Source organism: Vicia villosa, linkage group LG1, assembly GCF_029867415.1.
Source record: "Vicia villosa cultivar HV-30 ecotype Madison, WI linkage group LG1, Vvil1.0, whole genome shotgun sequence".
Lineage (NCBI taxonomy): Eukaryota > Viridiplantae > Streptophyta > Magnoliopsida > Fabales > Fabaceae > Vicia > Vicia villosa.
The window spans coordinates 121,211,835-121,230,731 of record NC_081180.1 but is presented as its reverse complement, the minus strand read 5'-3'; the positions used below and the strand labels follow the sequence as shown (position 1 = coordinate 121,230,731).

The following is an 18,897-nucleotide window of genomic DNA, read 5'->3' as shown; positions in this document are numbered from 1 at the left end:
AGAAACTCATGTTATTATCACTCAAACATACAAATTGAATATGTATCACATACCAAAATGAAGATAAACTAAAGTTGGCATATGCGCTTGAAAATTTGTACTCGTAAAAGAACATCAGTGATGACTTTATTAGTAAAGGCCAATAAAATCGCAGTCGAATGCTCTATGAATTATTTATATTCTTTTCTTTTGTGGTCGTCTTCTTATATAAGTGTTCTGACCCATTCCAAAATCAAGGTCCATAAGAGAGTAGAGACCCTTTAATGTGATTGTTCCGATTAGTATAGACTCTTAATGATAATTACATATTGTAAGTGGGAGACCGTCATATCTAAACACCTAATCTAAAATGGATTGAATAAGTTGTTGGCCACGACTCTTTGCATCAGAGCTATCACCCTTTTTGCAATAATAAAAAACAAAAAAGAGACAAGAGGATCTCTTTGTTTGAGCTCTTGTTGGATAAAATTTCATCCATAGAAAAACGTTAACCAACGCCGATGCACTTCTTGCAAAAATACAAGTCTGCATTCACAATATGCACTTGGGCCACTTGGCTAAACCTAAATCCACTTGGCCCACTTGGCTAAACCTAAATCTGATTAACATATACTTCAAGTAAACCTGATCCGCCAAATCATATGCTTTTTCAAAATTCACCTTCAAAATTAAACATTTCTTAATCCTTTTCTTCGCAAAACCAGTGACTTCATTAAATGCTAGCACATTATTTATTAAGAGTAATGTTATTCTTACACCCATATTATACACCAATACTTACACCAAACACTGTTCACCGTATTTATACGGTGAACAGTGTTTTTTAAAATAAAATAATAATATTTATTTTTATTTTTAAAATTAAGGACGACAATGTTCATGTACGGGCGTGCATTAACCAACTTCATTACTGCATTAACCAAATTTTTACACTGCATTAACCAAGTTTGATGATTGCTAAAAATTATTTTTAATACCTGGATTAGGGGTGGCAAAACGGGCCGCCCGCCCCGCCCGCCGCCCGCCCCGCCTCAAGCCCGCTAAAAAACGAGCGGGGCGGGCATGCCCGCCAAGTAAAATGGGCATAAAAATCATGCCCGCCCCGCCAAGATGGCGGGTTGGCGGGCGGCGGGCTTACCCGCCTATTTTTATTTATATTTTTTTTCATTTTTTTATTAAATTAATAAATCATTTTTACCTTTTAATTAAATTTTTCACTTATTTTTTAAAACAATTTTTTATAAAAGCAACTTTTTAACAAATTTTACTTAAAAAAATATTAAATATATTTACAAATAAATATATAAAATAAACCATCAAGAATTGAAATTATAAAAATTAACTAAAAAAGAGAGAATTTTGGAGAACGGGCGGGCTTTGGCGGGCGGCGGGCATTGGCGGGGCGGGCTATGGCGGGCGGCGGGTTTTGGCGGGGCGGGCGGTGGCGAGCTGCGGGCCTAAAATCCAAACCCAACCCGCCATTTTTTGGCGGGCGCGCGGGCGGCCCGGCGGGCCACGGCCCGTTTTGCCACCCCTAACCTGGATGTTGCATTAACCAACTTCATTATTGTATTAACCAAGTTTTTACATTGCATTAACCAAATTTGGTGACTACTGTAAAGTACTGTTCATGGGTGTAAGAATAACATTACTCAAATTTGGTTAATGCAGTGTAAAAACTTGGTTAATGCAGTAATGAAGTTGGTTAATGCAACATCCAGATATTAAAAATAATTTTTAGCAGTCACCAAACTTGGTTAATGCAGTGTAAAAATTTGGTTAATGCAGTAATGAAGTTGGTTAATGCAACATCCAGATATTAAAAATAATTTTTAACAATCATCAAACTTGATTAATGCAGTGTAAAAACTTTGTTAATGCAAATGAAGTTGGTTAATGCACGTTCGTACATAAACAGTGTCGTCCGTAATTTTAAAAATAAAAAAAAATTATAAATATTATTATTTTATTTTAAAAAACACTGTTCACCGTATAAATACGGTGAACAGTGTATAAATACGGTGAACACTGCTTGGTGTAAGTATTGGTGTATAATATGGGTGTAAAAACAGCATTATTCATTTATTAATTGCCTCCTTTTGAAGAAAGTGAAGACTTTGAGGAGATTTGACCTAAGGCATCAACATTGAGAATACGACAATCAACACTTTGGAAGCCTAACATTTTCATGGTATAAACTCTGCCACCAGCTGATGTATAAGACCTCTCAGTATTCTTATACATTCCAAAATTTGATTTTTCAAGCAATTTCTTATTCCAATCACCATACCCATTAACATCTTCCTCTTTCACTCATTCCAAGTAAGCATCAAGACCTTGTCTCAAGAAAGAAGCAATACTGAGATTCTTTTTAGAGCCAAAGTTTGAAGAAACTTTAGCAGCCATTTATAATGGAATCATCATTGTTATCACTATCCATGCACTCCCAAGGTTGTTCAGAATGAAGTGAATATGTTTGTTGAGCTATTTTGTGAATTGGACTTTTACCAATTCCATGGATCCATGTATCTCCCATCTCAATCTGTCACCATCAAAATTTTGAAGTGTTGATTCTTCCGCCAATTCTTGTTCCACCTTCCACAATACAGAGTTCAATTAAGGCCTTTGAAGTTGTTGAAGTGTAGAGCTTGTTAGCTGCTGTTAAGCTGATTTCTTCTGAAGATTAACTTCATTGTTTTTTGTTTGCTCTCTTCTTCCAAAGTGGTGTGGAAAACAAAAAGCTTTCATTGACTTATTTGAAATTGGCAGAATGTGAAACTAGATATTTTCACAAATCACATTAGTAGTAAAATCGCAGAAAGACAAGAACATTATACAGCAAATACGGTGAACAGCAGAAAAATATTCTACTAGAAAAGTATTCTCATTCAAAGATTTGGTGATGTCGTATATTCTTAACTAGCTTCCTCCCCTTAGCCAGATCCAGACAACGTTAAACCTTTCCTATTTTTGATAATAATCTATGCATATTTTGGTCGGTCAGTTAATGGTGACCCCTCACCTCGAGGATACAACATCAATTTCATTATCCATCAATTTGCATGAAAATAAGCATAAAACACTCGTGGAACGAATATCTTTGACAAGCAATGCAAAAGAATACAAGAAAAATACAATGTACACCAGAAAATAAACAATTTCTTAACTAAGTAATCTGATTATCAGTCTCATTCAAGCCATTTCTTATAAAAGGTACAAAATTTTGCATTTTCTGTATGAGTAACTATGCAAGCTTGATAGGTAGTCAGGATCCAGTTTGATGTCGGTCAAAATAATCATCATGTACAAACCTCTACCGCATCTCAATATTTCTAATAATGCATGGTTCAACTTGCAAAGATAATCAGACAACACTAAAGGCTGACTGTAAAGTAGACGAGAATCGAGAGGCAATTGTCTGAGAGGCATATTGTTGAATCTGCTTCTTAGCATCTGAAAGAAAACCAACCAATTGTTATCAATTGCAAGTTTTTCAAATAAACAGCATGTAAAAATGAAACAGTGAATTGATATGGGGAGCAATCAACAAAGAGAAATCCTTCATATTGGGTAGGCAGACAGAGTGGGACAGAGCTTGAGTAGAATCACTAATCTCAAAATGTGATGTGAAACTAGGCTTAGAGAAAGTACTACACAGCATGTATGTGCTCACCTTATCTATATCATTTGAAACAAAACACAAATGAAAACAACAGGACCCAAAGTTCTCAATTCCGTAGAGGGTACTATCACAAGGGTCAAATTGCATTTTCACTCCAAATATGTTTCTTGTTAGTTAAACAACCCCACTCCAACTATTTCTATTACTACAATCAATGGCAATAATAATAGCACCCTTTGATTTTCTGTGAATATAAACTGATGGGAACCCGAAATTTAGAGATAGAAAGTAAAGACATAAAACAATGGAAAATAGAATATATTGACTGATGAAGAAAGTAATTGTAGAAGGGAATGAATCCCAAACTAGTGAACTACCCCAGAGCTAAGCTCTTCAGAAAAAAATCTATCCCTGCCTAACCATAATGGTTCCCTCAATATTCTTACATCACAAACATAATTCACTCAACTTAGTAACTTACTATTTATAGTATTAAGGCATAACAAACTTGCCAACTAAGCATCCTACTTCACTATTTATTTGCCATACATCCTTACCACACTCATTATTACATAACTCCCCTCTTTCCTTATGACCTCTACTGGGTCTCTATCATAAACTGAATGTGTGTACTTATGCTTTTCAAGAGATAACCACCCAAATAAGCACAATGGATGTGTTACCCAGCCACAAATACAAGAATGCAGCTAACAAAGCATCAATAGCATATAACTCAGTAGGTATACAATAGATCAGCAACCAAAGCATCTTTGAACCAACTTTATCATAGCCCAACCATGAGGAATTACAATAAGGTGATCAAATTAGTCGAGTTCAGGTGTAATTTGCAACTACAATCATATAAGTCAAGTATCCCCACATGTCAACAACTTTTCACGAAGTGGGCAGCATGCAGCAAATATAATTTTGAATATTTCAAAATGAAAATAAAAAAAGAAACAAGTGAAATAAGATAAGTATCCAAAATTTCAAGATGACATATTATGTTGCACGTCATATATGATAAAAAGTTTTGCACAGAAAAGTTAAAAATCTTGTTATTCAAACAATTCCCCCAACCTAAACCAATTTTGCAGAAAAAACAGATGGCAAAACATTTTATGAACATCAATACATTTTCACACCTTTTTTGCATTTGGTAAAACCAACAATATTTGCAATGTTGAGGGTCACACAAACTCCTACAACAAGGAGATAATCAGCCTGAAGCCTTATGAGCGAGAATATAGCCAACATAATCCATGCAACTGCCTGTAGAACAAATAAAATAAAATATCACTTATCGCGCCAATCACCAAAGAAAACAACCATGCTCTTATTTACTTTGGCCGTGTATGGGCAATCAAAACTACAAGATAAAACCTTGGTGTGATGATTGACAGAGTTATTCTCCATCCAGATCCAAAGTGAACGGAGAACTTACAACTTTAGTTAGAATACTGCAACTTATATATAGTATACACTTTCAGAATAAGTCTGATCCGGTCATAACATCACATGTATATTATCCAGCTTAATAAAACTACCGGAACAACCACATTTTGAGTGTAACACCATAACAACCTAAGGAAAAACTGAACTTTCACTGCATGCTATAACCGATGTATAAAATTTCTTACCGAAATGTAAAGGGTCCACCAGAAAAGCCATGAATCTTTCTTGTTCATCCGAGCCAATGACTATACAAGAAAAAACATACACAAGATTCATTCATGCATGTATAAAGAATTTGAAACCCATTCTTACACTAGTCGTGATTCAAAACAAGTAATACCCACCTCTTGATCGAGACATTCAAATTTCCAAACACTCTCACCAAGATCATCAATTTCATTCCACCATCTCAAACCAACTAAAATCCGTCCACTCACATTCTTAACAACCCAAAAATCAAGAGCAGAAAGAAGAACAGTCACCACAAAAATGATAACAAAGTTTTCAATAAAGAGAGCCGATAGAATGTAAAATGCCAAAGCCGCACCCTGTCAGATACATACAAAAATAATCAAATTTCACAATGCGAATTCCTTATTATATCATTAAAAAATGAAAAATGCGTAGAAAAACGAGTAAAGTATAAACCTTGAAGAGAACATGAAAGAAGCAAGTCCTTGGATTTGCGTAGTTTTCAACTACAGACTGCACGCATATGAAAATTATACTAATCACACGAATCTTATATGAATCGATAGAGGAAATGAAATGGAAATCATGGATGAAGAGTACGAATCCAGATCTGAGAATGATGGGAGAAAAACTTGACTTACCTGATTGGGATCCATGTGTGAAAAGTGAGAGCTTCGGAAGAAGAAAGAACGAAGCTTGTGAGGAATCAAAGACGACGGAGCATACCAGATCTTACAGTCACCGGAGATTTTTGAGAGCGAACTTGGTTTCTTTCCGATCCAAAAGCGTGTTAGATTTGCGATTAAAAATGTGTTGTATTATTTACCCCTTTCCTACCTTTTCTATGTTTCTTGCTATGGACTAAGGGCTATTTTTCTTATTTATTTTGTTTTTTTTATTATTTAAAGAAATGCATAAAAAAATTTAATTTTTTTTATATTTTATATAATATATAATTAACTAAGTAAGTTTTTTTTTTTATATATAGTAAAGATATTTGTTAGTGTCATTTGTCACTTAGTTAATTATATAAGAAATATAATTTGTAATACACTTTTTTAAAAAGTAAAAATAAAATAAATAAAAAGTAATACTTTAAAAAAAGTAAAAATAAATAAGAAGTAATTTAAAATAGTCTTTGTGGCTCATGCAAGTGTAAATGGATTGTGTTGGTGGGGTTATTGGTGAGCGGCATGGTCGATTGAATGGCGACATTGGTGTGAATGATTTGTTGGAGAAAGGAAGAAATGGTTGTTGTGGTGTTTGATAGTCATACGTTTGTTGCATGTTTTGGTATTGTGGTGTTTGGACGTTTTGGCTATGGTAGGAGGAAATGTTGGCTTATATGTTTCTAGGGTGTTTTGGCTATGGTAGGATGATGTGTTGGGGCATATGGTTGTTGGCTGTTTTGATAATAATCATGTTGTTAGTAGTGGTATGGAGTATGTTATTGGTTTTGTGGTTGGGTGTCTGATAGGTACTGGTTATAAGTTTGACTGTTTGTGGGTCGGTAATTTTATTAAGTAGACGGTCGTGTGTAAGTGGTCTGGTAATTTTGTTGGGGGTTAGGCATTGACGCTTCTTGTGAATTAAGTGGTTTGACGTGGGTCGTATAAATACTTATCTTCGCAAAAAAACTCAATTGTACATTCAATGCATATACTAGGAAAGTTGTTTTTCAAAGAGATCAATTACCATGAATTATTGATGGACGGTGCGGTGAACAGTGCTAATACTAGGAAAGGAGATTGACATTCAATGCATACTTCAATTAATACCATGAAGAATATATGCTAATGCACGATGCAATTTCATGTATAAATAGATTTTTCCTGTAACACTTTTTCACTCACTTTTTTCCTTCTTTTTTATCTCTATCACGCAGAAAAATGGAAGCATCCAAAGATGAAGAGGTCAAAGAGAAAATAGGGCCATCAAGTGAAATTGTTGAGCCATATGATTGAGCATATTTGAATCTTAACAAAAGTGTTGTAGATTTAAACAAATTTTTAGAAGATGGGATGGATTTTGGATTTGAGAATGAAGAATTGAATAAAGAGGTTCATAATATGCAGAAGATTTTTGTAGATTCTTCGTACTTATGTTTGGAAATCAAAGGGAGAAAAATTATAAATAATTATCATGTGGGTGTTTTTCCTTTTGAATAATAATTTAGATTTCAATGTGAGCAATTCATTTTACTCTTTGTATCTATTGTTGTAGTTTTATCTATGAAATGAGTGAGAATTTGATCTATTATTTTCTAGTATTTATATGATTGAAATTTGTTAATAATAAAGAAAAGATAACAAATTGAAAACGTATGCGTAAACTCAATTTTAACTAGCAAATATAAACATTTCCCAACTCATTTTCATTAGCATATAGAAACATTTTCCAACTAGCAAGTTCACCATATTGAAACTACATGCAAAAACAAATTTTACTATTAAAACTGTATGCAAAAACATCTTCCATGTCCATGCTCTCAATTTATGCTTTTGAAAGTTCTTTCTTAATATTATCTGGAAGTTGCGATAAGTGCTCTTGAAGGCTCTGTGACTAAATATCATTATGACTAAAGACTCATTGATAAATTAATCCAAAAAGAACAATAAGTGTAGATTACCCAAATGCTTCATGGCCAAATATGCGAGGAAATATAGCCTGTATATAAAAAACACATGATGTAGATGTTAATTATTTAGTTTCATATTCATTAGCTTTTACAAACAACACAAGCAAACATACTTTTGAGGAATGCAATGTTTGAAATTTCTAATAGAATATTAATTGATCATCTATGAAGAACTGATAGAGATGCAGAGATCAATATTATTAACAATAAGACACTAAAGCTTCATGTCCTGCTGTTAGGAGTAAATTAATGATAAATTCATGTGTTAATATAAGTGATTTCTTCTCTAAACTAATGCAAATTGTGATAAATCCATAGGTTTTTATTAAGAATTGAACAGAACAAGTTTAGTTCGTGCGTAAAGCAAATCAAATCACTTGTGGGTGTTATTGTTGCAGGTTTAGAGCTGAATTGAAGCTTGAGAAGAACATGAGGAGGAAAGAGAGCTGGAAGTCTCAAAGGCAGAAGAAAAGGATGGAAATTGCAAAGAGCGCGCCGCGAGAGTCCTAGAGCGCGCCGCGAAAATGTCTCTGTTTTGAAGCGCGCCGCGCCAGTCCGATGCCGCGCCGCGGCCTCGGCGTTAAAAGCCCAAAAATTCTGTTTAAAAGCCCTAGCTTCCAAGAGAAAAAGGGTGGTTAGAGAACTTTGTGAAGAGCGAAATTAGGAGAGCAATCTGAAGGTGCAGCCACAATCATCAATTGAAGACCAATTCTCTATCAAGCGAAGACATTCCTTTGATGAAGATGAATTCTTCCATTAATATTTGTGTGTTCTTCATGTCTATGGAGAGCTAAATCCCTCTTGTTGAGTCTAAGGTAGTAGTTAACCTATGAATATACATTACCATTGATTAATTCCTGTGAACAATTGTTTGAATTTATTATCAATAAGAAACCTTGTTTTAATTTACATCATTGTTGAATCTTCGATCGAAAGAGAGGATTTTTACTTTTGCCCTAGGTTACTATATTGGTTCAATTATAGTTTGCAGAGATGGAATTGTGATTGGGTTTTCATAATTATCGTTCTTAATTACTATTATCGATATTGATATTTGGAGAGATCGAATCTCATACCGGTAAAAGTTTATCTAATTTGATTTGCAGACATGGAATCTTATTTGAGGATAAGTGAAGATAATGATTCAAAGGATTGTTCTATTGTGAATTAATTGATAATTGTATAGGATTAGGTTGATGAACCCTAAAGGCTCAACATCTTTCTTTACTTGTTAACACAAAGTCCTTTACTTGCTTTTATTTTATTATTTGCTTTTGATATTAGAAGTATAAAACAAACCAAACTCAATTTTCCTAACTCAAAATAAACAACTATAGAACGGCAGTGATATTAACCAATCCCTGTGGATACGATATATTACCGAAAATATTTACCCACAAATACTTTCAACACCTGCATATAAAATTAGCATACTCCATCACTTCACAACAATAAAAAATAAAATAATGAGCTCATACCTTAATCAAAATTGTGTAAGTATTCAAAAGTTGTTTGGACTAATTCTGAATCACATTTTAGTTGACTAGGTAGTTTGTCTCGATTATGAATATAATTTTTCTACATATGAGGAATCTTGTAAAGATTAGATCCTTTGGCCTTCATTATCTCAATCATGCATTATTGGATGGGTGAGAAAAAAATTTATTCGAGTCTTTACTCGAAAAAATTTCAAAAGCATTTTGCACAACTTGAATAAGTTCAGTCATAATTTTTGCCACTTCCATCTGCTGCAATGGCATGTCAAACGAATGTCAAATCCACCTTCAAAAGTCGCTATACGAAATTCATCGTCATATATAGATATATGACACGGTGTATTATCTTGTTGTATGTAAATTGTTTCCCTTACACATTCGCATGACCACTTTTCTTTGATCACCGGCAAAACCTTGTTTATTGAGAACATTTTGCTCACTTCTTTAGTTATATAAGTAATCAGTTTTGTGACAACTGTTTCAAATGGTTTATTCACACTCGACCTTATTGCTTGTTCTTCATAAACTAAAGGCCACATGCCAATTTTTCCATAAAATGTTTCCTTATCATCATCGTCACATCTAGGTCTAGCCACTGCACTAAAAACATAACCTTAGTAATGTAGTTTTTGTTTTTACACGTACGGTATAGATCATCCTCATTTGCTAAAAGATAATAGTTCTTGATTTTTTGGGACATGTAGAACCACTTCTCATCTATATGGATAATATTATACATGGACTTAAACTTTGGATCACGAGGAATGCTACTTTCCTCAAGCATGGATAGATAACATCTAAGACGACATTTCATGTTATCTTCCTTCAACTGCGATCTTGATCCACTATAATGTCGACGCAAAATACCTTCTTTTTGTAATTCAACAATCTATTCTTATTAACACCTAAGTCACGTCCTAGAGCTCTATAAGTACTTAGCTTATTTATCGCAACATCATGCACCTTTTCGATATATATCTCAATTCTTTTGCGACCGTAATTTTTGTTTTTTTTTATAGCAAACATTGCCAGTTTCACGTATTTGCTTCCAAATCTGATGAACGACTTGTATAAAGAATGAATAAAATAAAGCCAACTTTGCAACAATCCCGCATTTGAGTTTACTGTCATGCCTTTCATTTGTCAATATTTGAGAAATTGCAGCATGTTGGATATTGTTGAAAAATGAACACTTTCTTTGAATTGGCAGTGTCCCATATGGATCAATATTTTCCACTGTATATTTAAAAAATAAATAGTTTCGGTTTTAGCACATGCATAAACATGCAAGTTTCTAACTCAAAATAGTATGTAAATCAAAAGACAAATGCATAGACAAAATATGATTATGTAATTGGGTTGTTGTTAAAAATATGTTTTATTGATAAGTTTTTTTAAGAAAGATTTATAAAAATCATATTAGTCATATTAGTTATGTGAGTTTTTAGAAAAATTAAAAAAATATTTTATTTAATAATTTGAAATTTATTTATTACAAAAAGTGTGTCAAATATATTTAGTATGAATTGTGTTTGTCAGTAAAAAAATCATTTATAATAATTAGATTAAAATTTATAGTATCAAGGGTTAAGACTATAACTATTAATATCATATATTTGTGTAGTTTAATTCTTTTGTTAGGAGAGATTAAATTGCACCAATAAATTATATTTTTTAACCTAAGACATTATATATATATATATATATATATATATATATATATATATATATGGATCAATCGCATATTTGCTCGTATGTAAATATTAAATTTGTTTTACAATTATTTAAAAAAACATATTTATATAATCATTTGGTTTTATAAATATCAACTAACAATATAGTATTTAAAAATATTATTCTAATTTTTACTTGAATTGCTTCATGAATAAAATTTTAACCGGTGGTTTGAAAAAAAATACATGTGTGCCCTATTTTTTTTTTCAACTCTTGTATTTTAATTGAAAAAGAGATTGGTAAATTGTAGTACATAATTTAATATTTTTGTAATTATTTTATTTTATTTATTTACTTTCATAGGACCAAAAGGAATATTGTCTCTCCATTTATTTCCACTTACTAACCATTTAATGATTGAATTTAACACATATTTATGTAACATTATTGGTGCATTACGTACCATCATCATTAAGATTTATTTTTTCAATTACTAACAATTTAGTTTATCGTCATCTCCCATTAATAAAAAAACTAGTCTAATACCTGTGCGTCCGCACGGGTACCCGTTGTGATCTTGTTATTTTGTTCAATATTGATATAATTGTAGAGGTAAATGTCCTACAGATAGATGTGTAAAATATAGAAATTTATTTTCAATACGTTGGGCCAAAGTTTGAGATATTTTGATTAATAAACATCATTTTCCCGTTAATATTCAATATTTCGATCGATAACTTCATATTTCCGTTAATATTCAATATTTTGATCAGTAATTCACGTTCTCATTAATATTGAATCTTTTATTCAGTAAGTTCAAGTTCCCGTTAATATTCAATATTTTGATCAGTAATTCATGTTCATACTAATATCCGTTAATATTCAATGTTTTGATCAGTAATTCATGTTCATACTAATATCCGTTAATATTCCAAATTTGTTCCCGTTAATATTCAATATTTTGATCAGTAACTTCATGTTCCCGTTAATATTCAATATTTTGATCAATAAATTCGTGTTCCCATTAATATTCATTATTTTGATCTATAACTTCGTGTTCCCGTTAATATTCCAAACTTGTTGTCGTTAATATTGAAAAATTTTATCAGTAACCTAATGTTTCTGTTAATATTCAAAAAAATTATCAGTAACTTCGTGATCTCGTTAATATTCAATATTTTGTCAATAACTCTGTATAACCGTTAATATTTATTATTTTGATCAGTAACTTCTTGTTCCCGTTAATATTCAAAATTTGTTCCCGTTAATATTCAAAATTTGGATCAGTAACTTAATGTTTCCGATAATATTCAAAATTTTGATCAGTAACTTCGTGTTCTCGTTAATATTCAATATTTTAATCAAGAACTCAGTGCTCCCGTTAATATTTAATATTTTGAATATTAACGGGATACCCGAGCATTTTCACAGGTACAAGTGTGGTAATATTTCAAAAAAATTATGAATATTTTTATAAAGTTATTCTTGTTATTCTTCAATATTTAATTAAACGTGTTAATATGAGTACCATATACGCGTATCATATAAGTACCAGTGTGTATCCATACTATGTATTATTTCGTATTTGGATGGAATTGACCCGTTAAAATTTTAATTTTAATATTTCAATTATTTTATATTATATATATATATAGATAAATGTATATTAGACACAATAATAAATAATTTATTAACTTACTAAATAAATTAAACACGTATTTTAAAAAATTAAATTTAATTAAAAATAATAATTAATAAAATATGATGTCTTTGTAGATCAAGGCACAATAACTAAATGATGTCTTTGTTGATCAAGGCACAAAACCATTCCTGCCATATATAGTGCGGACTCCAATGGTACCCGGGCAAAAGTTTCTTACAATTGTGCTTCAGGCAGAGGAAAATCCGCAATTGTATAAGATTGTGTAGCAGCAGATTTTAAGCATCAATACTGGATACAGAAGAACATTAGCAGACCTTCTTTTTGCATATATTGGTTACAAATTCTAGACAAGAGTTAATAAGCTTCTCCAAGAAAGTTATTCATGAGTGATTATTACAAATAAACTAAACAAAAGAGATTAAGAGCAAATTTATCAAAATAAGCACTTGATTAAGTCAAAACCTACATCATGCATTACACTTGCATTAGTCATTCTTCCACCACTGCCTATACCTATACTACACACTTCTTTGCAATGCCAAAAAGGTGGTAGTGGAGAAATATTCATAACCTTCATCACACTTCCTTCTTCTAAATCACATAAAATAAACATAAAGCAGTAAATACAAACCAAAACCAAACATCTTCTCAACACTATCATTACCTCGCCACCATAAACATACTACTAACCAAGCTTCACAACAATTCCACCACTTCTCTCTAACAACCAAAAGCTTCACAACATTTTCAAACACCAACCATAACCATATTAACATTCATGTAAGTAACAAAAACCATTACAAATAACAAAATATCAACAGTAATCAGTGAAACCACAGAGCAAAAAACGAAAAAAAATCAAGGAAGAAGAAAAAGAAGTCTCCGCCGCGAGAACATTGTCGATGAAACCCACAGCTTGCAGTTACAGCAGCAGCAGTGATGCACACCCGTCCAATTGGAACCACCATCTCCCAAATTTCATCCATCATTGAGATATGGACAAGAGTATTGTTTGTAAAGTGGTCTTCATGGCAACCCCGAAAGAAGTTCTTAGTTTACCGTGGCCGTCTGTTGGAGGCTGCTATACAAATGATGGAACAAAACTGGCAATTAAAGAACATAAGAAAATTGAAGGCATGCCATCAAACCAAAGCTAAACCGAATCAACCTTGCACTCGACACAATGCGAAAACCAAACGCTCTGCAACTGCAACAATTAGACAGCAGTCCAGAACCAAGAATAAATCCTGCAACCCTACGCATGAATTCAAACAAACCAAATCTAGCTGCTTACTAAACTGAACCTGCATAACTCAATAAAACCGGATTCAGCACAAAAGCCTTAATGGAGAAAGGGGATAACAGAAGCTGTAACAGAAAGGTAGAGAAGGGAATATAGATATACATCTATGTACACATTTCACAAATTTGTACAATCAAGGATAATCAAAATAACACTTGTCAAAATGATGAAGATAACAACAATAACAATAGTCTGTTAAAAGTACAACGCAATCCTAAACATTTGTTTTAGAAAATCAATTTTGATTTTCAATTTTCTATAGCATTATCTATTTTCCAACCACACCTCTATTTATTACAACAGTGATGAATGTACTATATTTTTCAGTGTGAACTCACAGTCGTATTCCTCCTAACTGCAAACACCACTCTCATCAAAAACCTAAAGTTTGTGAAAATCTAGCCCTATGACCAATAACCAAAGCGTTGAGAAATTATTACAATAATGGAACAATAATTATTATGAATAACAAACAAAAAGTTAGGCATTACTCCTTAATAAAATGTTTGCCTTCCAAATTTGTGCTGCAGTTGCAGTAAAAAAAGTTAATGAAAAGTAACTATAGTTCTAACAATTAGAAAAATTGAACTCATAACAAAAATACCGTAATTAGCAAATAGTTACCTCTCCGTCAGATCCTAAAACAATTGTGTGATATTTTGCAGCAGAAACTCCAACTAAGATCTTGCCCTTCAAGGATTCAACCACATGTGGGGTGTAGTTAGAGGCCGAGTTTGAGTTGGCGTCGACATAGTTCCAGCATCGTGATTCTGATTTGCAGCAGCAAATTTCAATGAAAGCCCTCTTCGTTCCTCAAAATTAGTTTTTGCAAGATCCTGGTTCTGCAATGTTTTACTGGGTATCTACGGTTTTCATCATTTTAATACTGTCGAGTTTTGTGTCGGGGACGATCATGTTTGTAAATCCATGTTAGATGGGTGTCGATCTCATGCAAAATCTCCTGATTCTAATGCTCCTAATATAATTACATCAACCATACAAAACAAATGTTTTAAACAATGACATATAAAATCCAAGAGTCATAGAACTTGAGGCTAATGAGGCCTAAAGAATTTGCAACATATGGTCTCTTTGCACCGAATGCCACCACAGATTAACTGGAAATATAAAAGGAGTTTCATAAACTCATACCACATTAGCATCCAAGGGAGGTGGATAGTTCGCAGTTAAAGTATCTATCCAACTGAAAATCATGTTATGGTAACCATAAGGTTTCCCGTCCATACTCAAAGCATACTCCCACGCCGAAGTGTATCATTAAACCTCGCACGAATGTCAGGGTGTAAAGGAAGAAGAGCCATATGGGGATTAGAATCATCTTTATTCAGTTCAAAGTCCCACCGCTCATCCCTTGGTATCATAGCAATTATATCTTAAACATTTTTACATTTTAATTTTCATGTCCAGACTCTCCAACCCAAAGCTTTCCGCCTGAATCTCTTAAGCAAACAACAAGGAAATCCTAACGACCTCGAATTTTCGAAACAGCAAGAAATTCCCCGGAGTGAATGTTAGCAGCGCTAATATTCATAACCCAAGTCAGCAGCAAATGTTTATGCTATAATCACTTAATTAAACTATCACACATTCAGTATTTTTGGAAAAGATAAACTTTTCTTATATTGTAGATAAATAAAACAAGGGTTAATAGTAGTTTACCCCCCTGTAATATGAGCGTGTTTTGGTTTACCCCTCTACCGTTGCCAAAGGCAGGTTTTGACAACGATTTTTTTGAAAAAACCGTTGCCAAAGGGTAGGGAGGGGGCAAAAACAAATTTCGCTAACATTACAGGGGGGTGAATTACTATTAACCCATAAAACAATAAAGAATTAAATTAAAGAAAAAGAAAAATGGGAAACAAAAGAAAGCTATAAACGTGCCGTCCCCTTGGTTTCTCTAAAGTTGGTTCAAACAAAATTAAGTAAATGATCAGCCACTTAAACAAATTAAGAGCCATTAAAAGAGAATATCAACAACGTAATGACCTCTCTTTATGATTTCTCATAACCTACTCTTTTTTATATAATAAAAAGAATTAAAATGAGTTGCAAAAGAATAGTTGACTAACCAATAGCAACACAAAGGACAAAACATTTAACACCATTAAAAATAAATAAACAAAAAACGTGAAATAAAAGAAAAAGAGAAACACGTGAATACATAAAACTCAGTCCTCTCTCTCCCTGAACTTATCTTCCTCGCTACTTCCTTCAACCGCCATGGTCAAATTCTCAACAACACCAACACTCAACCGAACACGAAAAAACAAAATACAGTTGTGTTCATTTTCTCACCCTCAAACTGAATCCGGTCATCAAACTTAGAGAAACATCAACACAAACATTTAATTTCAAATATAAAGCAGAAAACTTAGAGTCACAAAATGAATTTAAATGGCCATGGTGAAGAGATTTGAGTAATTGATATAGGAGGTTCTTAACAGTGAAGCATGTGGAACGACATGATATCAAAACATTGAGAAAAGAAAGAGATCACCGTGCGAATCTCATGGTGCAGCACTTCGACAACGGCGATGGGTGTTTAGTACAACGTCAGTTTTCGATTCTGTTCTTCTTCTTTCCTTCATCTGCAAAAAAACTCAAATTGTATTGATGTTGTTAGTATTGTTTTCAGTTTGTGTTTCAGCCATGGTGAGAATTATAATTTATAGATTTATGCAGACTATGTTGTTACGGTGTCAGATCCAGCACCATACATATACAATCTCTTCAATTTAAATCATAAAATAAGAAAGGGGAGAAAGAAAATTGTTAAATCTGAGAGAATGGAGAAGGGGTTGTATTGAAGGGAGAAGTGACTGTGGTGGCGGCTAGGGTTGTGGGAGGTGAAGATGAAGAGAGAGACAATGAGGTAGAGAGAGGGGAGGAGGTAAAGATGAAGAGAGATAAAAATTTGGAGGTTTGAGATATTATGAAAGAGGAATACGTGAAACATATTATAAATATCAAAATGGTTATGATTATTGAGAGTGGAGCAATTGCAAACTCTTGATTGCATAACCGTTGCATAGTGGAAAATGAAGGGAGGGAATCATAACGTATGGAAAATGGAAGAAGAGTCGGGCTCAAAGTTGAAGGAGGGAATGTTCTTCTTACAGGAAGCCACGTGGCAGATGCAGGTACAATGTAAGAAAAGATAAACTTTTTTTATATTGTAGATAACAACTTGACATTAAATATTAATAAATTACAAATTTTAATTCCATAAATAACTTATTCACTTGACATTAAATATCAATAAATTAAAAATTTTAACTCCATAAATAACTTATTCTGAATATTTAAAACACAAATAAAAAACATTAAAATACAAATTAAATCATTAATTTAAAATGATTATGTATACATTTTTGTTGGTTCTTTCAACAGATTTTTCAAACATTTTTGTATGAATTCATATCATAACGTACTGAACGAATGCCTTTAACATTCGTGGGATTTATACGGCATTCACTACAAGAAATTTACCCCTAACGACGTGATTTTGTGTCGTGGTAAGAATGTGGCAAAAAAAATGGTTGTTGCGACGTGTTAAACACGTCACTATATTATTTTAATACTAAAAAATCAAATTCACCTTATCACATGGGGAGTCAGTGAATATTTATTTAAGAAAAACGTTGTGAAGTGGAAGCCACGTCGCAACATCTAAAATAAAAAAACATTGAATCCTGTAGCGTACTATGGTGGGAAAATTAAAATTTTCAAATTTTATGTTGTGACATGTATACCACGTCGCAACACTTTAATGCTGACTTTGACTTGACTGGTGCAAGTAGTGGCAGATTGGAAAGTTAAAGGAGATGACCGCTGGAGGGTTTGCGACGTGCTTCCCACATGGGTAAATAGCGACGTGTTGTCCACGTCAGAAGATGATTATTGTTTTCAACCGTTGGAGGTTTTGCGACGTCGAAAGCACGTGGGATGATTGCGACGTGATTTCCACGTCGTTGATTGGCTTATATTAATTCTTGCACTTTCTCCGCTTCAACCATTCTCAACGTTATCTTTCCTTTGCTCTCTCTCTCTGTATCTTTTCTCTTTCTTCCATAACAATCTCTCAACCGTATCTCTTTCAATTTCTTCCATAACAATTTATAAGTATATTTTTATCATAATTTTTTTCTTGTATATTATATTTTTCATTTATTTAATATATATATATATATATATATATATATATATATATATATATATATATATATATATATATATATATATATATATATATGGATTTTAATTTATGTCAATTTTTTGAAGTGAAGAAGATTGAAGATTGAAGAGGTTTGGATATATATTGAACAAAAAGATTGAAGGAGATTGAAGAAGAGGTATTTTTGCACTCTTAAATTTGATTTATTAATAGGATTATTGGTTGATTTTTAAATATTATGTTTTTTTATAAGATTTGTAAGTAGGTTTGTTATAAAACAGAAAAATATATGTATTTATATTAATTATTTTCTATTATAATTTCTAAATATATTTCTATTATATTAATTATTTTTATAAAAACAGAAATGCTGGTTTGTTTTTAAATATTATATTTTATGTATTGTAAAATAATATTAGGTTAATATTGTATAAAACAGAATTTATATATGGTTAAATATTTTATGTTGGTTTATATATGGTATAAAACAGAAATATTGTGTAAAATAATATTAGGTTAAATATTATTTTTATATATGTATAAAACAGAATTTATATATGTATATAATATAGACAAAATTTATATTATATAATTTTTTTTAAAAATAGAATATTTATTATTTAATGGAAAATAGAATATTCAATATGTAATGGAGAATA

At 32.2% G+C, this 18,897-nt stretch overlaps 1 protein-coding gene across 1 annotated transcript; it reads right to left on the bottom strand.

Moving 5' to 3' along the window:
* Positions 1 to 3,086: 3,086 nt before the first annotated feature.
* On the bottom strand, positions 3,087 to 6,107 carry LOC131644032 (Golgi apparatus membrane protein-like protein ECHIDNA). The gene is made up of 6 exons (XM_058914417.1): positions 5,911 to 6,107; positions 5,726 to 5,782; positions 5,422 to 5,625; positions 5,263 to 5,322; positions 4,768 to 4,894; positions 3,087 to 3,453 (listed from the first exon to the last, which is right to left on the bottom strand). The coding sequence occupies exons 1-6, from the start codon at positions 5,923 to 5,925 to the stop codon at positions 3,365 to 3,367; spliced, it is 552 nt and encodes a 183-aa protein (XP_058770400.1). The 5' UTR covers positions 5,926 to 6,107; the 3' UTR covers positions 3,087 to 3,364.
* Between the last annotated feature and the right edge of the window lie 12,790 nt (positions 6,108 to 18,897).